A 27,046-nucleotide genomic window follows, 5' to 3' on the forward strand; every position below is an offset into this window, starting at 1 on the left:
GACTTGAGCAGACTTTAATACCAGCCACACAGTCTGCAGCCTGTGCTTTGGTTAGGTGGATTTGAGTTTGAAGTGTCGTGCAACTTTTGGATGGGTTGTAAATTGAAATGCTCCTTACTATTGATAATAACGCAGTTCTATTTCTTTTAAATCCTTGGGCTTATTAAGATTTCAAGAACTGAGTCCTGAACATGGGAGCTTGCTGAAACCACTTCCATTTATTTACTTAGTGACCTTCTACAGCTATTAGCTAGGAAAGATACATGACTTCTATTGCCTGGATATGAGTAAACATCCACCCTCTAGTCCTGCAAGTACACTTCATTAGTGAGAGTTATTATTGTGTCCTCGTTAGTCAGCACAGTTATTTTTTCTTTTTCAATAACTGTCAGGAAAGAAAAGTGGTTTTAGAATATGTCCACAGATGGCTGCAATAAGTAAAGGATTTAAATGAAGATATGGAAACATCAATAGACATGGCTTACTTGAATGGAAATACTATTACATATGAATTAATTTTTCATAAGCCAAAGTTAAATCTTTGTAAAGATTAACTTCAATCCATGTTTATTTTAATAATGTTTTCATTTACTCTGCAAAGAAGTACACTACTTACTGTTCTTAGAAAAAAAGTTTTTCAAAAGCAAGGCTTTTGCATCTCTTTTTTTGGTTCATGTTTTATCAGCTCAGTTATAGCAAATATTAACGGCTTACCACTCTGATCATGTTCTTTTCATTAGGAGGTCTTGTTGGTACATTCCAGCAAGGATGGTTTACAGATACTCTTGATCACTATACTTTTTTGTTACAGTTCAAATCACCTCCATGCCTGTGTATAATTTCTATTATGTGTCAGTGGAAGTTACATGTGTATACTAGAGGCAATAGTTCCCAAAAGAAATATATTTGTATGTTGTGCACGTAGAACTACAATACATCAACAGCCCCCCCTATGGTGGTAATTGGTGTTGCGGTGGTGTTTCTCCTCCCCACCTGCTGCTTGTTTCCTGAAAGTTACAGCACCAAATAATTATAAAGATATTTTCTAAGAATGGCTGAAGTACAATAGTATTTGATAGATGTAGCTAATCCTCATATCCTTAACTGAATTGGGGGGAAATTTCAAAATCGCCTGGGAGATTTAGAAGACTATATCCCATTTTCATAAGCAACTTAGGCACACAGAAGACTAAAGTTTCATTGAAAGGCTCCTAAGTGCCCAACTCATCTTTGAAAATTTTACACTTCATCTTTTTAAAGAAAATATCTTACTTCACAAACAATATTACTGTCTACTTTAAAACTATTAATTAACAAATACTAGAGCTTCAATGCTTGCATATTATGTATAAATATGCTTTATTTTCCACTAGTGTCTCTTCTTTAACTTTACTAATCCATTAGGTGAAAAATTACTAAATTACTACAACCCAAATCCTTTCCAATGTGAATTTTTCTTGAAGTCCAAACTTCAACTGTGAATTTTAAAAAGTTTATCTTAATCATGCCAGTGCAATAGCAGGCAAAGAAGAGACATGCTTTTCAAGTCATAAAAATGATTTTAATTTCAGAAGTATCACTATGGAGTCCAGTGAAGTATAACAGGCATCATAAAATAATAATGCTGCATGAGTGACTAGCCAATGAAAACTATTAGGCAATTATTCTTAAAGTGTACTAAAGTGAACATCTTTTTTCCTCTACACTGAAGAAAAATATCACCTGGAACATATTTATATCTGCATAATGTAAGGGTCATGCGAGTGTCTGGCATCTTCTAGATCCTTATGCTTTTGTCCTTGAAAATCAGTCAGTTTGACTGATGTGTTTCCTGGTTTTTTTGGTGTATGTAGGTCTATGCATCTATCCCAAGAGATGAAGTATAAGCCAAGAATAGGAAAACATTTTTAAGAAGGCAAATATAGGACATGAAAATAACAGATGCACAAAAGCAAAGTGGTTTTTAATTTTGGCCTTAAACCAAAAGACTTGTGCTAAACTACTAAACAAACTGGAAATTTCATCTGCCACTTTGTTCCGTGTTCAGCTAATAGAAAAATCTTGTCCCATATAAACTAAAGCACAGATATACACGTGCACACACCAGTAATGTACTCAATTTTTGTTAACTAACATTGTAGATAGTGAAATGTAACCGATGTTTGTACTAATTTAATGTATTGTTTGTCATTTATCAATATGCAGGCTGATTGTTATCACTTATAATTTGCATGCAGCAGTACCTAGAGGTGCCATTGTGCTAGGCGCTGTACAAACACAGCTTAAGACAATCCCTGCCCCAAAGAGCTCACTATCTGATACACAGGAAGGGAAACAAAAGGACAAAGAAGTAAAGCAACTTGCCGAAGGGGACATGGTAGGTCAGTGACAGAGTTGGCACATGAATCCAGGTCTCCTGAGTCTTAGTGCAGGACCCTACCACTGAACCCCACTTGTGTGTTAGTTGAATTTATTTGACAAATATTCCATGAACATTAGAGCTGCTCAAAATTTTTGACTATTTTCCTGTTTTTATCAAAATGTATGTCGATGGAAAATTTTAGGGGGATGGAGAGCATTTTTCTTAATAAAACCTGACTTTCACAAACTTTATTTTCAAAGTTTTTCCCGTTAGAAAACAGTAAAGATCTGTGAAAAGCGGGTGCTTAATCACTTTTGCATTTTTTTTTACCTTTTTTTACCTCTCTACTCCCTCACTGCTTTTTCCAGTGGAAGAAAGGAGGAAGGTATTTAAAAAGGGAGAGAAAGGGGAAATACACGAACAAATAAAAAAAAATCAGTTTCTGAAAAACAAAATTGAATAACATTTTAAGATTAAATGAACATTTTTTTATTTACAAAATTCTCATTGAGAACCTTACATTTTGATTGAAAAGTTTTGAAATGGGATTTTTCCTGTGAAATTTTCTGTGGGAAAAGTTTGGGTTTTATGACCAACTCTAATAATATTTCATGTCTTGCAAACTATTCACTATAACTATTACTTCAGGTATTCTGCATTCGACACTTATTATTTCTACTGTATGATCATCGGTCTCTTACATCTAGTGATAGTGTGTCCGTTTCACGTTTGAATGACTCGTTTGTTTACAGGCAGAAAGAGGGCTACATTAAGTCACTTTTTCTGCACTTGCACACCAACATAGTCACACAAGATTTCCTGTGTTTTTCACTTTCTGCAAATAGAAAACTCACTGCATATAGTTCACAATTAAATGTTAACAAATGCTTAATACCTTTTTGAAGCAGATGTCCAGCTCTATTCAGAGTCTTTAAGTCTATGCATCCAAAGAAGTGGGCTGTAGCCCACGAAAGCTTATGCTCAAATAAATTTGTTAGTCTCTAAGGTGCCACAAGTACTCCTGTTCTTTTTGTGGATACAGACTAACACGGCTGCTACTCTGAAACCTGTCTTTAAGAATAATGTAGCTATTAAAACAAATCCTATGTATCTTTCTATTACCTTTTTGAATTCTCCTGTCTTATGATATTCACACAGCATCATATCAAAGAAGATTGGGATTGTGGCTTTTCGTAGCTCAACTTCTGGAATCAGAGTCATTTCCAAGATCGGTCCAACCATCCCCGGAATAAAGCAGATTTTATTCTGGCCTAAAACAGAATGGTGAAAGAAGTATTGGAAAAGAGAAGAAAACTACCATTTTGGTAAGAAACAATCTAAGATTTTTAGCCATTAAAATACAGTTATAACTATCTGTTTCAGTAATGGTCTCAGTTAGTTACACATCTTACTCAATTCTTTATTCAGAAGCAGAAGGCATGTTGAGGGATATATTCTCATTTCAAGGTACTGGGTCATTTGCTGCTTGAAATGAGCATTTATGCCCACTGAATGAATTCACACTTTGGCATCCTTTCAATTTTTCAGCTTTTCACATCTTACTGAATACCCTGCTGTAAATGCTTGCAGTGAAAAGTAATCAGGCTCTAAGACATCCTTCCCCCCAAACCAATCAATTGGAGAGAGTATTACAATAGCTATATGACATGTTCTCTTATCTAAGTTTTAAAGGGAGGGGGGAAATCAACCTTTATTCCTTAATGAATAATGTTAAAAATTAAAAATCCAGAACGGAAATTGTATCCTGGTAGGCATTATAGATCATTTGCACAACTACTGAAAAGCCACATGAAATAATCCTGTAGCACAACAGTTACATTAGTTGTCAAAGAACCCCCAGATTATGCTTTAGGAGACATCTGCAATTATGACACGATAGAACTGTTGTAGCAATTGTCGTATCTAAAAAGAAACCAGGTACTAAATATTCTCCAAAAGCTGATTGTTTCATAGAAAGAGGATTTTGTATATTAATCTGATCACACTGGTCCATGAAATCCAGTGTCCTGCCTCTGGGAGCATGTAATATCTGGTGTTTCCAGGCAAGGAGAAAAATTGCCTGTGTCTTATTTTATTAAAAAATTATATAAGGTGCCCATCATTCTAGCATCTGGGCATCAATACTACACTAGTCTGATTTTCCTCTCACATCAGTTTCATACTGGTGTGCTGAGATGTGGTGCAGAAGTCTCTTTCAGGCACCACTCTAGGAGAAGGAGAGAATCTAGGAGAAGAGCTTCCCCTTCCATAGAACAATGAAGGTACGCACAAGTAGAACCTCTCCAAAAGGGGATGCATATCTCTGACTAGTTGCAACAGGCTACAGAGATTCTGACCCCCTGACTCTGAGATATAGCTTGCATATACCTGACAAAGAAATATACTTTTTAAAAACAATTACTGGAAACTAGAGAACATAAATTTTACTGTTACTTAACAATGGCCACCCCTTCACTGGAGCAATACTTACCACTTAGAGGGTTTTATCACTTCAAAGTCTTTAAAAGACTGAGCCTGAAAACACATAAGGTTCTATCAGATGTATGGCTTACCATCATGAATAGTCCCGTTGCAATAAATTGGAATGTTGATGATAGTAAGCACTACATTTGGTTGTTAACATTTGGAGAAGCAAGTCCCTTAAGTCTCTCACCTTTTTGTGGTAGGTCTGCTATGTTTCTTTATTTTAAAGATGGGAAACTGAGACACAAAGAAGTTAAGAAACTTGCCAAAGGACACCGAGTAGTTAGTGTCAGAGCCGGGATTAAAATGTTCCTTCCCTGTAGTCTCAAATTCAATCCACCAGCCTATGTTACCTTTTCATTCCCTACTCCAGGCAGCACAGTCTAAATAAACAATTTGGTCTGTGTTTGATTTACGGTATTTACTTTGTGATGAAGGTTTTTTTCTTTAAATAGACAGTAGCTGTCATAAACAGATAGTTAAGGGTTGAAGTCTGTTTTACCTGGAAAGGGTTAACAAGCTCAGTAACCTGAGAAACACCTGACCAGAGGACCAATCAAGGAACAGGATAATTTCAAATCTCTGTGGAGGGAAGCCTTTGTCTGTGTTCCTTGTTTGCTCAAAGCTCTCTTTGGATCTAAAAGAGGCCAGTCATGTCTCCAAGTTCTCCTGGAGTAGTTCCTACTATTTAATAGTGAGTATTAATTAGAAAGGCGGATTAGTCTTTTGAGTTGCTTTCTATATTTGCAATTGTGTGTTTGCTAAAGGAAATTCTTTATTCCTGTTTGCTGTTACTTTGCTTTCACTGAGAAAGAAAGGGGGAGGGGGGATTCTCTCCAGAGATTGATAAGTTTAGACCCTGTATTTTTGCATCTTGGGTTACAGAGACAAGTTACTTTCTTTTTATTCTTTAATAAATCTTTTCTGTTAAGAACTTGGTTAATCTTTCTTTGGGTGGATTCTCAGGGAAAGGGGAGGGGGAGGCATCCCTCTGTAGTTAGATCCCGGTGTCTCTCCTAGGAAAAGGGAGGGGGGAGGAAACAGGGGAGGGGAATGGTTTATTTCTCCTGGGTGTAAGAATTCCATGGATTTGGGGCTCTTGGGATCCCCAAGGATTTTGGGGAAGGACTGTGTCCCAATCCACGTTCCTGATTGGGTGGTGGCAGCTTTTACTAGATCTAAACTAGGATTTTAGCTTAGAGGGAAACCAAGGCAGGTCCCCACATTGGAACCCAGACAGTAGCAGTTTGGAAATTAGATCAAATAAATCCGAGGAGAATTAATATCAAATGATGGTTATGACACAGATAATGGTTTTGTGGTCTGAATGTTCTAAAATGCCCTTTTTCCTGGCTGTTGCTATGGCACAGATTGTTAGATTTGGGGAGGGGCAGTAGAAGCAGAGAATGACCCTCAGACAGGCAGTGTAATACACAGTGAATGGAATGACTCTAGAGATGTTCTGCAATGTTACTGGATTTAAGAAAAATAATAGCAGAGATGTTTTTGGTTCACAAAGCAAGAGTTGATTTGGGAAGAGATTAACTTAAAAGGCACACTTACTGCTACCAGACTTTAAAGAATGAAAATGACGACAATGGTTTTAAAGGCTTTCTTTTTCTTTTGCTCTTAATTGGGCAGATTCTTATTTTTTTTAAATGATTGCTTTGAAATCTAAACAATCAATATGCTAAAATAGTAAGACTTAACCAGACTTGCCTGAATAATATTTGTTGTGTTAACATCTCTGTCTAAAAGTAAATAAATGCTCGTCTCAAATTAAGAATTTGCAGGGTTTAAATAAACATTACCACAGAGTATCTGATCACTAGGACGAGTGTGTTTGATGCAAGGTATTGAGAGCAAACATTCAAAATGCACAGGCAAGCACTGACATCTGGGTCCAGTTGGGCAACTGCACAGTTAAATATAGATATCAAAGAAATCTCATTGCTCTTCATGAAAGAGACTCAAACAAGCCTTTTAGCAGAAAAGAATATTTTCCATGTCTTCATGCAACTAACACAGCCCCTTTCGGTACATATTTGAAAAGTATAATTGATTTCATAGTATAGGGTGCTATAACAGCCTCAGCAACTGCAACTCTCTGCTTCAGTTGTTGCCTTCTGAGGCTCAGAAAGCTCCTGCCTCTACATACTCTCTCCCTTCTGGTGTCTATCCTAATTTAGGTGACAGAGATATGGACCTAAGAAGATCTGGACATAGTGTAAGGGGAAAATTTCATTCCCCTCAAATAAGATGTATTGGTACAGAAATTCAGGAAAAAAAAGACACACTACAACAATGTTTTGATGTAAGGAATGAAGTCACAATGAAGTCTTGGGTAGAAAGGTGAATACAATACAGAATCTTGTACCTATCAATACAATGTGATACTACATGTGGGAAGGAAACAGACACCCTGCATTTTCCAAAGTAATCCTACATGTTAAAGAACAAAAAAGTGATGAGATAGGCAGTACTCATGTTTGATACTCAACAGAAGTCTGTCATTGCTTACTGTAGAGCAAACAGCTGAAAATGGCTCATTTGTAGATAATTAAATTTGCCTAGAATACCCTTAGACCAACAAAATGGCAGGAAAGTTAATTATGCAGCAGCCTTTAACGATACCCTATATTTTCTACTCATGACTTGTTGATTTTTTGTTTAAAACAAATTATCTTCTTCCCCAATCCATTTAGACTTTTAGATCTCCCCTTATATAAAAGAAAGTGACTCCCGGGGCTGTAACAGAAGCTATGATTGTTTGATAGGTTGGAGTTGCTACATGTTCAGTAACCAAAAAGGACATTTGTCATTTCTGAGCTCTACCTCTAAGATGAACCAATTTAATGTGAGATGACATCTTTCATACTGTAGCTTTTTGCTCTCTTTTCAGAGGTCAACATGATGTTAAAGTAAACAGACATATTTTCCTCTCTGTTTCCTTAATATGGGCCTCTGCATTCAATTTTCACTGGTGAGTACACAGAAAAGCAAGGGGTACCATTTGAGAAACTAAAGAACATTCAAGACTGGGTTCTACATCACAATTCTTTTCTCTCTCATGTAATCAATTAGAGAAGTATGAAAAAGGTAACTATCCATACAATACAAAATATTTAGGGTCTGCTCACAATCAAGTAATTAGAACAATTGGTTAGGACAATAGGATAACTTCAACAGAAGCAAGACTGGGCCCTTAGGCTGAGATTTTCAAAGCTGCCTGATGTATTTGGCCATCCAAATCATATTAATTTTAATGGGAAATCAGCGTCCAAATCCACTAGATGCCTTTTAATACCTCGGCCTTAGTCTCTATGACTGGTGTACATATAAATGAAGTGTAAGCACATTTTATTATGATAGGCCTTGGAAAGGGGACTGAATGCTCCAAATGCAAGAGAGGGCCTATTTGGGAGTTGGCACCTTTGGGAAGAATGGGATTTACCATGTATCTTGAATACTACAGAGGGCTAGCCAATCCACAGCAACTCACTGGAGAAAGCCTAGAACAGGCCCCACAGATGACAGAGATAAGGAGGATAAGAATAGGAAGAAGAAAAGCTTAGCCAGTGATTAAATATTTTAGGGGACATTGACCCAAGAGTAAGATTTCTCTGCTAGTTGAACTTTGTTCACAAATCCCTAGACAGATCTGCTAACTCTTTATTTTTTTAATATTGATAAAACCAAACCACATCTGTTCAACTAGCATTTTCCTCTATTAGAGTTTCACTATAATACAATGCCACTGAATTATGACTGTAAGTGCCAATGGAAAAAAATGCATTTCATTTCAGCAAAATAAACATATGTTCAGAATGGAAATAACCTGGGATTAAGGCAATAGCATCATTAAAGTGGAGGTAACAGATACCAGACACACAACTAAATTTAAACTAGCTATTACAAAGCTTAAACATATACCCAGGATCACAAATCTAGCCAGTGGAGGATAAATATAATATTTATATTTTAAACACACCCATCTCTTATAGAGCTACATGAAATATTTTCCATGAAATAAACCTACAAAATTTGCTTATTTTTGAGTCCACGGAACATCTTCTTCCTTGGATAGTTGTGAAAATTTCAAGATACCTTTTAATTGTACATTTCTGGCTAAAAGTTTCAAGGTGTGGTTGGACAAATTAGACTCATTGCATTCCTGCCGGGCCCATAGTTTATTCAGCCTAGCTCCAGATACTCAGGTGAATCAGCAGAAGCCATGTTTGTTGGTTTTCCTTGGTGAAGTGACTGCCTTTTTAAGCTCATCATTATCCTGTTGTATTTGCCCTGTAGTGGAGGATAGGGGTTCTCTTTGGCAAGTGTCAGATCACTTCAGCAGTTAACAGGGAATGGCTCCCTATTAGATGAGAGAGGTTGTTTATCCGTCCCCTGAAGACAATCCAGGATTTTGGAACGAGGCAGGAATAGACCAAAATGTGTTTCAAGGACTGGAAAAAAAAGCCTTACAGTGAGATACTTGATGAAGTTAGTCTGTTTAACTTATCAAAAAGAAGATAATGAGGTGATTTGATTATAGTGTACAAGTATAAGGGGAGAAAATATGGGGTATTTAAAGTCTCTCTAATCTAGTGGAGAAAGGCATAAGAAAAATCAATGGCTGGAAGTAAAACCAAATTAGAAATCAGGCACATATTTTTAACAATGAGCATGATTAACCATTGGAACAAATTATCAAGAGAAGCAATGGATTCTCCATCGCTTGATGTCTTCAAACCAAGATGCCTTTCTGGAAGATATGCTTTAGTGAAACGCAGATGACTGGGCTCAATACAGGGTTAACTGGCCGAAACATGTTATGCAGGAGGCCAGACTAGATGATCTAACGATCCCTTCTGACATTAAATTTTATGATGGAGTTTGTAAGAGGACAGAGGTTCAGATAGCAAGACCAAAAGATCTAGTCTTTTGGGTGAGAAGCAGAACTAAATTCCAGACTTTTCCAGGTCTCATTATCACCATATAGTCACAGGTCCTGATCACATATATAGTCTTGCACTCACACTCAAAAGCAGGGTGAGAATAATTTAAGGAGGATAAGATGATTATTATTATCATCATCATCATCATTTCAGTTTGGGACTCACAAAAGAGCAGTGGCAGAACTAACATTAAGTGGTTGTATGCAGGGTATAATAATAGTGATGGGCCCACAACTAATGTGGTTCCAAACAGCCCCTAACCTTCAGACTATCTGAAATCCTAGATCCAGTTTGAATACAAAACCACAGCAGGGAAAATGCAACTAATTCTGGTGTGGATTTAGACAATATTGCTGAAATCTTCTGAGAATCCTTTCTTAAATTTTAAGAGAGCAGCTTGTGAGTTTTCAGATGTATAACAGACACCATGCAGATGAAGTGATTTTGCTGGTGACAGCATCCGCTTGGGCTGCCAAAGGAAGAACATCTTACAGTGTTGAAAATCAGATCTATTTAAAATTCTTGAATCATGTCACAGACTCTTTCCAAAGAGAAGTGGGGGCACTATGGGTACAGATGTGCTTGAGACTGTATAGTTACTCACCAAGTTTGTACCACATGTCACGGATAGCAAAGCCAATTAAACGTCTCATATCCCCATATCTAGAAGAGAAAAGGGAAAAACCACTGGTTTTATTGATGTTTTATTATGATAGTAAAGGAAATACCATCTAAGATATTGATATTATACTTACTTATTCAGGATCTTATTGTACTTTGCATGGGAGAAATGTTCTAGTTGCAGAGACTCCTGGGTAATAAAAGCCACTGCCAGATGAAAATAGTTGTTCCACAGCTGTAAATTGAATATTAGGAAGTTATAATGGTTTTGAACTAACACGAGAAGTAATATTAAAAACATGTGTAAACCTGAATGATTGGTGAAGGAAAATGATGCAAACAACACGAGGTTTTAATATTATGCAAAGTTGTATGTTATTACTACTAGACAATTAGCATAAAGGCAAGAGAGATGGATTTTTATAACCACTGGTCTGCATTTGCTCTTAATAACAGAATTTGAACAAATAGTGCTAATGGAGATTCATGTGGGGATCATTAGGTAATAACAATAAACCACAAACCATAGCAGGGCTGAGTAAAATACAGTACATCCCACTACTCACCAAATCCAGAGGCATCCAGTGCATTTATGCAATATTTGAGTGTCTCCTTAACAAGGGCTTCACCTCTTTGTGCCATATTCCACTGCAGTTTTTGTGCAAAACTCCCATTTATTCTGAAGGGAATTCTGCACATGAAGCAAGGGCAAAATATGGTCCTGTGTATCTCCCAGTAATGATGAGTCATGCACATGCACTGAGAGGAGAATAACCCCTATATTTTAAGTGTGCAATCCTTCCTCATTGCTGACAGCAGATTGCTTTGTTCTCTTGATAACCAAAATGAAATATTGGGAAATTCTCCCACATGCTTTGATGATAAAGGATTATATATTGCAGCAGTCTGAGAGTTTTCCCATTGGGAGAATGGTTGGCCATCCCAGGAGCAGATAAAGCAAATGCTAATTTAAAAGGCTTGTAAATAGTAAGAAATGCTTCCAATTGGTTTCTTTTTTTAAAAAAATGTTTAATTATATCTAAATGGCTAAGATGATTATTGTTATATGCTATAGCCAAAAGGAGACAGTAAATGCATTGAGCACTTATTTAAAAGTATTAAACAAAATGCATGTGACTGTTACAACTATTCCCCACTAGTTAGATAGAGAGAAACTCATCCCAGTGCAGAGGGCCTGAACAAAACCCTACATATTGTGTAAGCCCTGCATTAAAAGTGTAAGTCGGTTTCACCCTTTGAGATCTGAAGAGCTCTTTGTGCACAACCTAAAATTATCCGGAACAGATACCAACATCCAACAAAATGAGTAAAATAGGAACATTTCCTGTAGTAAACAAAATCTTCAAATCTCTTCTACAGTGTCAAAAAGCTGCTGCACTAAGATCAATATATCCCTCCCTTAGTGCCCCACAGCTTCTCTACAGTTTTCCTTTCCAGATTTCACTTATTCAAAAACCTTATGGAAGGACTCTACAGTAATGGTTTTGTTCCTGGTTTAAGTATCTACAATCCATAGATCATATTCATCCTTGGTGTAACTCCACAGAATTCAGCTGAATTATACCAGGGTTTTATTTAGCCTGGATCATATTATACAATTCAATGATGGCCTAAACTGATCCTGACAAATCAGAATCTTATTGGAACCTACATTTGGATATTAACACAACACAGGACAGCATCTTGTCTGTTACCAGTATTTAAATCACACCCCGATCTAATTTTTGATGGTATATAGCAATGGAGAATACTTGAAGACATTTCCTCCCAAGATAAATATTATTCAGGTTCAATAACTCGAGTTTTTGCCTTATTAAAAATATCTGATAGAGTGATTTGAACCACTTTGTTGCTTTTGAAGACTTTGGGGTTCTGTACCTATTGATGAATGTGAAACACACCATAAACAGGTAAATTCCATTGGTGAAAGTGGGAATTTCTCATACAAATCCCTGCCCACCAATAGGCCTGGAGATGCATGATCTCTAATTCCAGGACTGACACTGAGCCCCTTTGTGGTCTAGAATAAGTTCCTAATGTCTCTCCCTCAATTTCTCTATTTGTAAAATGCAATCCCACCCTCCCCTGAAGTGATTCACTGTGGAGTAGGAAACACAGTATTGTGCATTTCTACAGTATATGATAGTCAAGGACCTTCGAACTCTTAATAACCGAATTAAGCCCCACACCACTGTGCAAGGTACAGCATTGTCCCCGTATTATAGATGGGGAAATGCAGGCAAGGAGAAGTCAAACACCCCACTGGTAACAAAGAGAACTCACACTGCATGACTTCCCGTGCTGTGTTCTAAACCATAGTCCCTGCTTCCTCAGAACTTCTCTAATCTGGAAACACAACTGCATGGGTAACTTAACGGAGAGCAAGTTCTCGTAGTGTATTTATGTAGAACACAGAGGCATTGACAGAATTTATACTCACACTTGAATATATATCAATTGTCAAGTTGGAAACTGGAGGATCCCACAACAGGCTTCCAACAATCTCATGAGGAGTAGGAAATCTGGCTGGTTTTGACTTCTCTGATTCTATCAGGCTAGCCAGCAAAAGAAAGCACTGCAGCAAGGTGTTAAGGTGCTCACACATTATTTTCCCTTGTAGCTACATAATTAGTCTACTTGCTTAGACTCACTGACCAACAGTCTGATTCTTTTTGACATTACATTGGGAATAACAAATTGATTTATGTTGATTGATTTATGATTTTCACTTATAAGTGAAAGAAAGGTTAAATATGATGGCAAATGTCCAGTGTATTTTAAATTGGATTAAAAAAAGGGGCTAGTTAGCTTTTTACTGCATGGAAAATAGCATTTGGATTGAAAACTTGATTACCAAGTTTCTGACTAATGTAATCAAAAATAAACATTAACTCTGAACATCAAAGTTGAGAACAGAAATGATTATAGATGTTCTATTTACTATATCACTTTATTGGTATATTTTTAGTTGTCTTTGATCCTTCGTGCCTTATGGATTGCGCAGAGGACAGTGGCACCTGAATCAGTTGCAATATGTAACAAATTTCAAATGTGTATTGGTCTCGAACACATTTTGTAGAGAAATGGGTCATATATTTTAAATAAAATGTTTCATGTGATCATGAGCCATAACAATAAAAGAGGTCTAGATGTCACAGAAAATTGAAAAGGATCACATTAAATAATCATTCTACGATTATGACAGATTTTAGGGGGGTTGTTTTGGTTTAATTCACAATACATTTTTAGCTCCTAATAATTTTGCCCATGTTCACATACATTTGTCTTTATACCCATTATAGCTGAATAATTTACAATGAATATTTTATTCTTTGATTTTAGCCATGAGCAATATTGTGAATGCCAGGATCTTTTTAAAATTTCCTTTTTAAAATTTTTTTTACTCTATGGATTTATCACAAATATTGATGTTCGAGCAGCATTGCTTAGCTGTTCCTGGTAAGATATATTATATAGTATTTCCATTTTCTGATGGGATGACCATGCAAGAACTTTCATTGTCAATGTCTGTGAGTGCAAATTTAAAATTCAGTTTATGCAAAGACTGAACATCTAACTTGGAGATTACTGGGACAAATATTCACACAAAGAACATGCCGATCAATTGTGAGACTCCTGATGGAAACCAAATGCAAAAGGGGTGCACAAGCATACAAACGTGGTCCCAATAACTTAATGTAAGAGTTGAATCAATATTCACAGAAATAATTTATATTTTTCACCACCTTTTGCACATGTTGCACTAGAAAAATGCAAGTTACTAACAAAGATATAAGCTAGAAATAGAGCTTAATAAATACGAGCTAAAAGGTTAAACCTACAGACAATGCAACACATTAGAAGTGACAAACGAAAGGGACAAAATGATCTAATGGGATTTCTGATTTTGAACTGAAAAGCAGGGAAGCACAAATTGCAGAAAGCTTTAATTAATTGTGTGTGAACACATTGCTCATAAGAAGTTCCAGGTCGCACTCTTGAAACTCATGTCCACTATATTTTCACTGAACAGGGAGAGGATGAATAGCAGCAGTGATAGCTGCCCCATGCTGCCTTGCCAAAAGGCCTCAATCCTGACTTAGAGGGCTTGACTCTTTGGCACATTCAATCCTTAGTCTCTCCCCTGAGACTTTCAACTCCTGTGCACTTAAAGCAGCTCTTTTTCACCCATACATTCCGAAGTGCATTACAAAAGACTGGTAAAAATGATCTTTTTATTTTTATTGATTTATTTATTTTTGAACATGTGGTAATGGAGCCAGAAAGCTCATGACTTGTCCATGGTCTCTCAGCTGGTAAATGGTAGAGTTGGATTGGGAAGAGAACCCAGGTATTTTTATTTTTGGTCTCACATCAAATTCTCTAAACTACAGCTGCTTGTTAGGGCCAAGTAGAGTGGTGATTTTGTGATAAGCATACTTGTCCTCTAGGAAAGAGACCAAACCGAGTTAGCTGCTTTAGGCACTATTGCTTCATCTGCTCACTAGGATGCTGCTACCATCTTTATGCCAATAAGTCACAAATCTTTATTTCCACTCTTGTCATGTCTCAGTTCATCCTGCCCCTCTGAATCCTCATCCATAAAGTCTTACCTTAAATTTAAATTTAACATGGCCAAAAAATTAATACCTTGGATGTCTTCTCAAACATCCCCCTCTCCTACATCCTGTCCCTGTTGACACCACTGCCATCCATTTCTTCATGCAGGCACAACATCTGAGGTTCATGTTTGACCCCTTCCTCTCCTTTGCCTCACCCGTTCAGCCTGTATCCAAATTCTTCTTCCTCCACAACATGTTGAAAATCAAACCTTTTGGTACTGTTCACACAGCTTTTTTGTTGTTGAGCCCTTACCACCTGCCATTTTGAATATTGCAGCTTCCTCCTCTCCAATCTCCTTGACATACAGCACCCCCTACATCCAATCAACAGCAGATGCTAAAATAATCTTTCCAGCCTGGTACCCTCTTCCATCTTTGAATTCCTCCACTGGCTCCTGCTTTCCACCATATCACATTCAATATTTTTGTCCTCTTCTTCCAGGCCCTTCACAGTTCTGTTCTCCCTATTTATCCACTTGTCTCCTATTGAATTACTTGGCTGCCCCTCCACTCTGCCAGGAATGCCATTCTTGAGCTCATTCCAGCTTGAATATTTCATGGCACAGATAGGCTATGCATACAAACAGTTACATACATGGGCTAAGACACCACAGTATGGATAGAAAGGGGGTAGAGAGTGTGGAAGGGTAACAAAATTGCAATACAAATCAGCCATAGGACATGCATACAGATACACCTAATTAGCCATCCTGATTCACTGTGGTTATAACATGCAGCCAGTCAGCATTTTATCATAAATACTTCATTTCATTTGATAGAAATTCTAGCTTTATAAATAATATGCCTTCTGTTATTAGTTAAGCAGAGTTTAAATAGGCAGAGACAAAGAAACTCGCTTCGCCTTCCAAAGTCTTAACTCATTCAGAAAGTCTAGAGATTAGAAGTTAACCTTTTGGGGCTCAATCGTATGACTTGCTGAGTACTTCCAACTTTCACTGAAGTCGCTGATAGTAGATAGCACTCAGCATCATTTCAAAGGAAACAATTAGCAAAATCTTGCAGGATTTCTACCACTTTATTTTCTTTGCAAAACACTGTTTCTGAATCTGTGCAGATAGTACAAAGCAGAAATTTTTCATGGCTAATGAAAACAAAAGGTTATTTAAAAAGTTTTGAAGAAACTAAGCACATATTATAGGTCAGGAGTAGGCAACCTATGGCACGCGTGCCGAAGGCGGAACGCAAGCTGATTTTCAATGGCACTCACACTGCCCGGGTCCTGGCCACTGGTCCGGGGGGGCTCTGCATTTTAATTTAATTTTAAATGAAGCTTCTTAAACATTTTAAAAACCTTATTTACTTTACATACAACAACAGTTTAGTTATATATTATAGACTTATAGAAAGAGACCTTCTAAACACATTAAAATGTATTACTGGCACGCGAAACCTTAAATCTGAGTGAATAAATAAAGACTCGGCACACCACATGCAGTCAGAGAGACCTAGCAATGTGCTAATAAAATGTATAAGGAAGAAATAAAACACAGTAGCTCAAATGCATTGAAATGTATGCTATGGTGTACACATTTATGCTTTCAAATATATGCTTTGGCTAAACTTTTCTATCCTTTGAGTAGAACATTCAATGTTGTTTACATTCTGCAGCATCTCTCTTGCAGGGTTGTCTATAGTGCCCATCACTATAATACATAAACACCCTGTTTTCTAAGTGTATGTATAATATAATATGTTATTTTAGCAGAGACTTTAAGATGGACATTTATATTAAGCCGTGTTATTGTGCTATACTGATGCTAAAACATGAGGTTCAGCTAGTTAGTTCCAAGAGTTAATAATACTCAGCTTCCAAGAACTAATAACTGTGAACGGTAAATGAATGAGAGAAAGATAGAAAAACATGCAGTATTTATATTCCTTGACGTGAGAACCTATTCTGGCATTATGGGCTGAGGGTTGTGTGCAGGTGTCTATATATTTTGTAACAAAATCCTGTAGTAGGGTTATAGCTAGTGAGCACAGAATTACTAATAAGATACCAATAAAAGTATACATGTCACTTCCTTCCCAAAGCCCTAAAAGAGGGTCTGTTAAGCGGCAAAACAGAAGTCAACAGGGATGAACCCTGCATGACAGTTTTGCAGGTGATGCTCTTCTTTATATTTCACTACAAATAACACAACAAAATGGTTTCTATTAGCACCATCTCTCCTGTCCCTACAATGTCAGAAGCTGTCACTCTCAGTCAGAAAGACTACACAAAGAATGCTGCAAATATAAAGTCATTTCAAGCAATGAAGTGGCATTCGGGTGGTGTGGAAGCTGACTGCATTATAGTGTTGATGTGTTCAGTCACTGAATAGAAGTAATGACTACATATAACAGGCTCCTTCCAGACCTTGAGGTGATGGAGCCATGCACTGACAGTGACAGTGCTCCTATCCAAGGTCATGTCTGACAGCTGACATAAGTGATGAGCAGGAGAAAAAAGCAAGTGTCAATTTCTAAATGCCCATTGTTTATAAAAGTAAAATGTAACAATGCACCAGCAGGGTATACATAAAAATAAATAGAAATAAAAGATGAGATGATAGAAGTTATTACTCCTGTATTCATTTTCCTCTTCATATTAACACCTAGTTGGAAAACCAAACATTGTGTTCTTTTCAAAAATGAAGAAAGAAAAAATGTAAATGATTTCTGAGACTGAAAGGAGCTGGTCCTAAATAAAATAAAATAAATCTCTCTCCTAGATCTTGAGACGTATAGAAAGACGAGATAGTAGAACTGAGGATTATTATTAAGACATTTTTTGTTAACTGTGTAGACCTGTAAAATTATTTTTTCATGAATTATTGAAATGGTGATTTACATTTAAACTTATTTAACATGTTTCTGCTTCTTTTCTACAAAAACATTTAAGAATATGTTTTCACATAAGTTATCATGGGTGTATGTTTCTTGTTCCTAAAATTCTATTACCATCAATCATTTGCTTGTCTTAGAAATCTTTGCTCCCAGCACTAACAGCTGAGCAGATATAAATTAGCTGTTACATTTTTTAGGGTAAAATAAAACCAGTTTTGAACACACAAATATTTGCTGTGTTAAATGTTGAATGTTAAATGCCTGTTGGTGGATACAGCAACATAAGTGACCATTCAATTGGAGAAAATTCAATCAATTTTGAGTTTGATCAAAGAAGATTGGACAGTTACCATACAACTTTACAACTGCCTTGGAATTGTTTGGAAGCTAAACTTCAAATACTAAATGGTCCCCAGACGGTCAGAAATTAGGCCATTTGGAACTGGCAGATTTACTGTAAATATAGCAAAATATTTTAGAGATATCCATAGATGCTTATATTGCAGAAATACAGAACAATGTATCAAATCCTGTTCTCGGCTAGTGGTTTTCAACCCGCAGCCCAATCAGCATGCAGCTGGCAGCACATGTGACATCCTTAGGTCCATACAGGGAGTATATATATTGTGTGGATGCAGCCCACATAATACATGGAGAGCTGCATATGCAAGCAGCAACCCAAGATAAAAATTAAGTTTCACTGACATTCATTTTAAGAAGTGAAAGAAAGACAGCACTGGTTATAGCAAAATGAGGACAAACGTATGAATCCCCCTACCTAGAACTGCCAATAAGCCCTTTATCTTGACTTGCAGTTAAACCGCTATTCTGTATTACTGCTGAGCAAAGGCTACCCCATCTACCATATTTGGCCATGGTTTTTGTGAAAACCTAATAAATAACAATCTCATCTCTGAGCTACAACTTCAGGAAACTCTTTGTCAGGAGAAGCAGGACAAGAACATACTTACAAGTTTACGTTTCGAAGACTGTTTGCAGTTATTGCCAAGTTAGGTGGATTCCACATGTTAATAAATGGCTTCTCATCCCATGCTTAACAATTAAAGATCAGAAAAAGAAAATATTGGCGGGGTTATCATTTGTAGAAAGAGTTTACTGCATTGTAGTAATGTGTATAGTAGATGACAAAAGTCCTCTTATTACCATATAGTACCAAGGTATGATACAAATAAGGTTAGAAATGTGAATTTTAATAATAAAACTTGGACATGTGAAAAAAGGCAAGGGTTCTAAACCCTACCCCCCTTGGCTAGAACTACTGCTGCTAGTGGGCCACTGTGGCAAGAAAAGATTAAACTGAAAAGCAAAAGATCCAGATGCAGTAAGCCTGTCCTGGCTATGCTATCTAGACCGAAAGGTAAAAGGTTAAGGGGATTTCAAATCTGAAGATTAGCCCAGATTAGACATTTCATTAACAGTCACAGCTGGCCTGTAAGTCCCTGTGATTGTTCTGTATGTGTAGCTTCATCCTTTATTTCTATTGCCCCTACCAGGAGGTTTCTTATAATAAATATTTTTAAAAATACAAAACTTGTGCATGTGGAGGGTCAGTTCTACTTTGCTCTCAACCCGCTAGCCCACTGCAGGGTTTCTTCTTCAATCATTTTTGGAGAACTGTGTAACTGAAGTATTACAATTGCACATTCACCAGCTCAGGTAAAACAACAGTTAACCTTCATGCACGAGCATCAACTCAGCTACTTTGTATTTTTCAGGGTTAACATTTTACAACATAGAGGGCAATACAGTAAACTTCACATTTTACCACAAAAGCAGGAATACAAATCAGTCTGTGCAACATGGATGCATGAATACTAATGCTGGACCTTATATTTTTATCCCCTGACTTTGACTAACTGCGCGACCTTGATGTTTTGCTTTAATGTTTTATGAATTATATTTCAGAGGCTGGTTGAAAAAAAATCCTCAATGGGAGGTGGGAAGGGGAAGGTTTAATAGGTCTTGTGGAAGTTTAGTAAGGATGAATTTGAAAGAGAATGTCAGGCCATTGCAAACCAGGCAACAAAAGAAGGTTGCATGTATACAGAGGAATAAGGGGAAAGGCATGAAAGCCAGAGGAAAGTTAAGCTCATGTGGCTGGAGTGGTCAAGGGGTAAGTGGAAAACTGAGAGTAGAGGACTGAGCATGTACAATGGACCTTGAAGACAAGGAGCTTAATTCTGACGTGGAAGGCATGAGAAAGCCAATGAAAGGATAAAAGGGGATGGAGGCAGTTAAACTTTGCTGTAGTGATGCTTCCAGAGAGGGAATACATTTGCAAACATAACTGCATTACATTTATTTGTTTGGCTGATATTCAGTTTGGAGATGAAGGGATCTGATAAAAGAGTTATAACATGTATTTGAAAGAGACAATAGTGAAGATTCAAAAAAAATATTTGAGAATTACAGTGCCAGAAGACCTGCAACCTCTGAAAACACTGGAAGATCTATCTGTGGAATCAGTTGGGAAATGGAAACACAAGGCATTATATTAATTTCTAAATGATAGCCTGTCAGTCATTTGTCTTTACTGAAGTTTCTAAGATGCGCACAGCCTTTGTCTCTTCCAACCAAAATAATGTGAAATTCAGGCTTTAAAAGGGAAGCAGTGCACACAGAGTATTGTAGGCTGTGTGTATCAAGAAAATGAACAGCAAATCCTGTGCTCTGCAAGACATTATTTAATCTCCAATCCAGTTTTGGACTCTCCTGTTACTAGTTTTGTATAGGGAGTCAAATACCTCCTTGTATGTTTCCCAACTATGTCCAAAGAACTCCACAGTTTATGGTGTTACACTGGGAACGACATTAGCACATTACATCATATCCAAACACCAGAAGCAGGAAGTTTATAATGACCTCTCTGAAACCAGTCAGCAAACCCATTAGATTCTTAGACCTGAGCAGCTGCCTCTTGAATTTGCGGACAGTTGTAATAATTGGGTCTACGTATTTACCCTAATTGTGAGCTCGACTGAGAGAAGTGAGTGACAGTTTATAAAATCTCACAATAATCTATAACAATAAATGTTGGTGGGAAAAGGTGAAAAGGGGAGAAAGAAAAACTGAATTGGTCCAAACAAAAAGGCCTCCTGATATAACTCAAAGGGTGTGTTAAGATCATGCCTGGTAAACAGGAGAAGTGTGAAAAATGGAAATCAATAGACCCAAATTGGTGTGCCAGAAATTGGGTCTAACTGGTGAACAAAATAATGAGGGTAGACTAATCTATCCATCACTGCCTTTTGGAGTCCTTAAAAAGACTTTGGGGGGGGGAATCAAAGAGAAGAGATGTCTGCCAACCACTGTTGCAGCAAGCTTTACCATGGTGGCTGCCACCCCAGCTATCTCCTGGAATCTCAGGATTTACTGGACCACTACTGGGTTTTCATTCTGATCCTGAAAGATGTCCTGTCTGGACCAACCCATCAATGATAGGGAAATATTACTATCCTCATTTGAAACTGAGGAAATGGAACAAATGGAGTTGAGGAAAAAAAGAGATTAACCCCTGATCTGTTAGTGCCATTTACATTGGCACTGAACTGGTTCAGGCTAAACTGCAAGTCACCCTGAAGAAAGTAATGCTAATGGTATCTGTTTTGTGGATGCAACCTGTTCAAACAAACATACAGTGTGGACCACATAGCATTTAAGATTTTATCCAACCACTATAAAAACAAACACTCGTGAACTGGATGGATGGAAGAATCAAAATGATTTGCCCAAGTCACAGAGAAAGTCCGTGGCAGAGCTCTGACTTGAATTTGGCAGAGCTCTGACTTGAATTCACATCTCCCAAGACCCAGTCTACTTCCATATTTCAAAAACTGTTTGTGAAGAAAATGAGAACAAGCTGGTTGAGCTAATAGCTGTTTTCCAGCTCTAATTTCTTTGATGATTTGTATTTCTGCCTGAAATGTGTTTCTTCAACATTCATCCAGCCCATGACTCCTTGTTTTCATACTGGTTGGATGCAATCCATCTTTCCTTTTAAGATACTAAAGTACCTTTTCAGGAATTTAAAAATGCTTTTATATTTCATTCACAGGAGTTACATATCACAGAAAAGGAGAACTGAAAGCTAAGGCCAAAAAAAAAAAGGTAAAAGAAGAAAATTATAGATGCTGAATACAGTGAAGCTTACAGTCGCTGTACTAGGAATTTCACGAATACATTCAAAATGCAGGCGAGTCAAGCAAGAAGTTAATATTAAATACAGTTATGATATATACTGTCATATGTTTATCAAGCTCTGTATCTAACCTACAAGTTACTTTCATATATCATACCATTCTCTAAGATTCTGCATTTAGTCTCCCTTTGTAAGTGCCAATTCCATGTAACCTCTCCTCAGCTGTTATACCTCTCCCATGTTCAAACCAAATCACTTGATTTGTTCTTTGTTGACCCCCCGGCCCCCAATTTCATTAGTGTACCTCAAATAATACACAGTGCCAAAAATGAATATATTTTCTTAAACTCAGAGGGGTAGTGATTTATATAATGCCATGACTTCTACCGGAAACTCATATTTCTGTGCATAAAGACATTGCTTTCCAGTTTAACTGCAATACTGAACAAAGAGAATTAATGTATATTCACAATCTTTGTCCTGTTGTCTATGTTTGGTTTCTAGACTTAAGATCTGATGAATGTTTTTGGTCCCCACTATCTCCTACCTGCACTTTATGATCCCCTCATATACCTAATCAATCATAATCACGTTGAATTCGTTTTCTCTGTAGCGTGTTTTCTGTGGGGCTGACAATGTTGTGTAATCAGCAAACTTGGCCATTATAAAGATATATACTCCATCTTTCCATTTGCAATTATTCTTCCCCATCTCTTCTAACTCCGCTGTGTTGTTACTTCTGTTGCAGAATGCACATTGCATGCTTCCTCATTGAAATCTGTCCTGTATTTCCATGGCAACTGAGTGGTCCCAAATACATAGTGTGTAAACCAAATTTGGGTCCAGACTCAATTCTGCAGTGCTTGTTCATGCAAAACTCCATGAACTTTGACTAATGTTACGTGAAGGACCAAGGCTCAATATTTGTTTCTTTCCAAAAAGCTGTCATCCTGCCCCTCAACTCAAATAATGGAGCCAACACCTTCTCACTGGCTTTCACCAGACAAGGTACTCTTGAATACAACTTATATGTTATGGACTACACCATTCCCCAACAATGCTAGAACCTCAAGCAGAAAAGTCTATTTGTCTCTTCTATACATGGTCTCTTCTACACAGACAATTATCTAATTCTTGGCTACCTTATGCACAAAATAATTGGAAAATACCAAATATAAACAACCTGAGATAACCAAGAAGATAGCTCATCGCACAAACAGAACTGTGCAGTTCCAAGGCAGGATTGCTTTCTAGCTCCTCATATGGATCAACCAACAAGATAGGTGCCTCCTGCACAGCTATGGTGTAAGATTTCAAAACCTCAGTCATAGTTGGTTACATTCAGAAGAGGGATCTGGTCAGGTTCATTCCTATTCATCAATTTCAGATCATCTGACTGTTTAGGGGCCACTGTATTCAGAGACAAGGACAATAGATTGTGAAGATCCAACAGACCAGTGATGAAGTGGTCTGTCCACAATACCTTATTCCTCCAAACCATCTGTAACTCAACAAGTTATAAAAGCCTTTGAAGGCAGACAATCTAAACAGATCCTCTAATGTAACAGATGACTTATCCCTGGGACTCAAACATAAATGCTTCTTCAGAGCATTTATATATTTGTATTAATTTATTTTTCTGTTTGGAATAGAAAAAATGGTATTAAGTTGAAGGTATTTTCATAGAAGTCCCAGAGAAGGGGCCCTCAATCTCTGACCCCACAGCCAGGTCTTCACCACCAATCCCCCTCAATTCACAAAACTTCAGTGATATGTTCTATCGTAAATATACTCAGTGGACAAAATTCAGGCATGGTGTGGTTGCAACAGCATTGAAATTAGAGGCCAAAGTTCCCAAAACTCAGTAGGGTTGCCCATTCTTACACGTGGTGCTGACTGTGTGTCCCAATTTTGTTGTTGTTTTTTAAAGATCAAAGGGGTAATATATCCAGAAAAGTGCTGCATGTTATAAGTTTGTTTGTGAGGTGGTGCTAGTTACGAATGAGTGTGTTTTTAAATGGGAAAACAATTGATTCATAATCCCTCAGCCTTCTACTCTGTAAGCATATGTACTCACGGCACTGATCTTATTACAGCCTCAGGGAGGAAATTTAATTGGGAACCCCTTGATAGAATATAAGCAGCACATCACTGCTGTGCATCCTGTTGAAGTTTGTCTTTGCAGAGTGTAATATCTTTAGTTTTGACTGCATGGCCTTTCATTTTAACCTTAAACTTTAAAAAGTCTAATCATTATTCCCTAGATGCATCACTCCCTTTTATATCTTTCATTATATACATTGATTTTGGTATCATTTCCTGCCTTGCAGCTGGATGCATATTTTCAGTTAAAATGCAATCCTGCCTTTGAATCTCACAAAAAGACTAGCAACCTTATTTCCTCCATTTAATGGACTATATCTCAGTAGTGGAATTCTCCCCCAATGCTTTCACTCTCGACTTAACAGCCTTTTTTGTTTGCTCAATTATTTCACAGTCCAGTTGTTTTGTTTGGTTAGATGGTCTACCGCATAGTCATGTCCATGAAAAATTCTCAACTTTACTGCACAGTGCTTTTAAACGACAAGGACTTTCTCCCTTCTCTCTCTCTCTTTTTGAAGAACTAACAAATCTTATTTTCTCCATACAGAGATATCTTCCTCCTTCACTGCCTTCCAAACAGCCCACAGCATTTAATAAGATACTTATCTTATTTGCAAAAAGCTTATAGATACATCTATAAATAATATAGTACCATATTTGTGTCTTCACACACACATGCAATTTTCTATTTTCTCTACTGAACTTATTCCATCTGGGTAATTTTAATAATGCTCTTAAGGATATTACATTAGCTGCTGTTATACTGGCTCCCAATATTCCTCAATCTAATTTGGATATCGTTCACACTGCACATGTTCAATCCTGTATACTTCAATTGGAACTTAATTCATCCCTTTTTCCTTGAAACCAGAAATTGCCAAGACACACACATCTGATACAAGAGACTGCTTTGCAGAGGAGCTACCGAGTACTAAATCTCTGACCCTTGAACAAACAGGGATAGGTTTTTTTCAGAATAGGAATACATTTTGTTTCTCAAAAACACAAAGGTTTAACTTTTATTTTTTTAATTTTTTTTTAGTCTTTCCATTAAGTAACTCAGCCACTCAAACTCTCAAAGGGGGTGGGTTAGAGCTTGAAGCACAAATCCTATTACTTATTCATAACTCATTGCAACAGCTGGGCATCATTTATAAAATACACCTCAATGCAACTTGCTAAAAAAATTGTATCAACCATGTTATGTCAACAACAGCATTTATAAAGATCAGAATATTTTCTGTATCTCTGAAGATCATGCCATAATTTGAACTGCTAACTAAAATATACTTGTGACATATTGCAATCACATGCAGCATCTTTCGGGACCATATTCTATATTATGCTCAAAGCATGAAAACCTCTGAAAGCCATTATGTTGAGATGGGCCAGACAGTATGAGCTATACAATGGCCTTTTGTATCAATACAGGTGATGTGTATTTGTGTGTTCCTAGGGATGGGTTTCCTGTGGAATCTGGAATAAGATCAGGGGGTGATTAATGCAAATCCTGTAACACTAGTTATGCACTAACACACACACACCTTTCTGGGAGGGCCATTGATCTGTTACAGGAAGGCAGAGGTCAAAGGCCCCAACCTGTGTAAAGAAATGGCTGAACTGTCCCAAGGTGGCTCTGGTTCTTGTTCTGAAACCCAATATGAACTGGTAACCAGGAGATTAAACCCAGTTGAAAGGTTTGAAAGATTGACACCTACTTCCTATGCTGCAGTTGGCAGTGATCTCTGGTAAGCTATTAGTAAATATGTAGGAACTTTATTAAATATATGTTTTCTCTCTAATGCTGTTGCCCTAAGAATAAATGTATCTGGCTTTATGAAGGCTGGTCGGTAACTGGTATACACTATTTCAGCCCCTGGCAGAAGGTTAACCACAGGTGCTGGGCCTCGGTCAGACCTGCTAGGAAAATCACACTGAGGAGCAGAGTGACTGAAAGGCTAAACTCCTGGTCTGGAGGGAGGGAGATGCAGGTCTCCACCTGAGAGAGGTGATGGCTATGAAGCCTGAAACCTTAAGTGGGTGCACTCGAGGAAGAGTTGGGTTGTGTTGGGGTCAGGGGCGGCTCTAGGCATTTTGCCGCCCCAAGCACGGCAGGCAGGCTGCCTTTGGCAGCTTGCCTGCGGAGGGTCCGCTGGTCCCGCGGCTTTGGCGGACTTCCCACAGGTGTGCCTGCGGGAGGTCCGCCGAAGCCACGGGACCAGCGGACCCTCCACAGGCACACCTGCAGGTGGTCCGCCGAAGCCACGGCACCAGCAGACCCTCCGCAGGCAAGCCGCCAAAGGCGGCCTGCCTGCCGCCCTCACGGCGCCAGCAGAGCGCCCTCCGCGGCTTGCCGCCCCAAGCACGCGTTTCGCGTGCTGGGGCCTGGAGCCGCCCCTGGTTGGGGTGGGAGGGAAGGTCAAAGGAGCAGTTAACTCTGAAACTGTGACAGTACTATCCAAAATTACTCATAATGCCATCAATCTGTGGCTGACTGGTTTATAAATACCAAAAGTTATGCTATTTACAAACCTCTTCCACCTATTCATTCCCATCCCAAAATACTGCACAAGGAACATTATCTATCAGAAACATTTTTAGCAGACTTTATGACTTCCTTTTTATATATACAGTAAATGCATTCACATTTTGATGCAGAAGTGTGTTGCTACTGTATAGTATCACCCGCTCCTAATTTAGTAACACCCAAATTTTATTTTACTCAAACTCTCTTTGTTTAAAAAGCCAGAAAAATGTAAAAGTAAATTTTAAAAGTAATATCTATGTATTTCCCATTATTGATTTTTGTTTAATTCCCTATTTACTGCAAAATATTCCCTTCTCTCCTGTGTTTTCATAGAGAAACTGG

The 27,046-nt window shown here is 37.7% G+C and overlaps 1 protein-coding gene across 3 annotated transcripts in view; it reads right to left on the reverse strand.

Annotated features, from left to right (window-relative positions):
• DOCK2 (dedicator of cytokinesis 2) overlaps window positions 1-27,046 on the reverse strand; it is a 518,836-nt gene that overhangs the window by 66,304 nt on the left and 425,486 nt on the right. For all 3 annotated transcript variants that reach the window (XM_045027214.1, XM_045027215.1, XM_045027217.1), the window contains 3 exons: window positions 10,557-10,657; window positions 10,406-10,464; window positions 3,485-3,633 (listed from right to left, as the gene is read on the reverse strand). In XM_045027214.1, the coding sequence (XP_044883149.1) occupies window positions 3,485-3,633; window positions 10,406-10,464; window positions 10,557-10,657 (309 nt within the window). The remainder of the gene's footprint in view (window positions 1-3,484; window positions 3,634-10,405; window positions 10,465-10,556; window positions 10,658-27,046) is intronic.

Source organism: Mauremys mutica, chromosome 8, assembly GCF_020497125.1.
Source record: "Mauremys mutica isolate MM-2020 ecotype Southern chromosome 8, ASM2049712v1, whole genome shotgun sequence".
Classification (NCBI taxonomy): Eukaryota; Metazoa; Chordata; order Testudines; family Geoemydidae; genus Mauremys; species Mauremys mutica.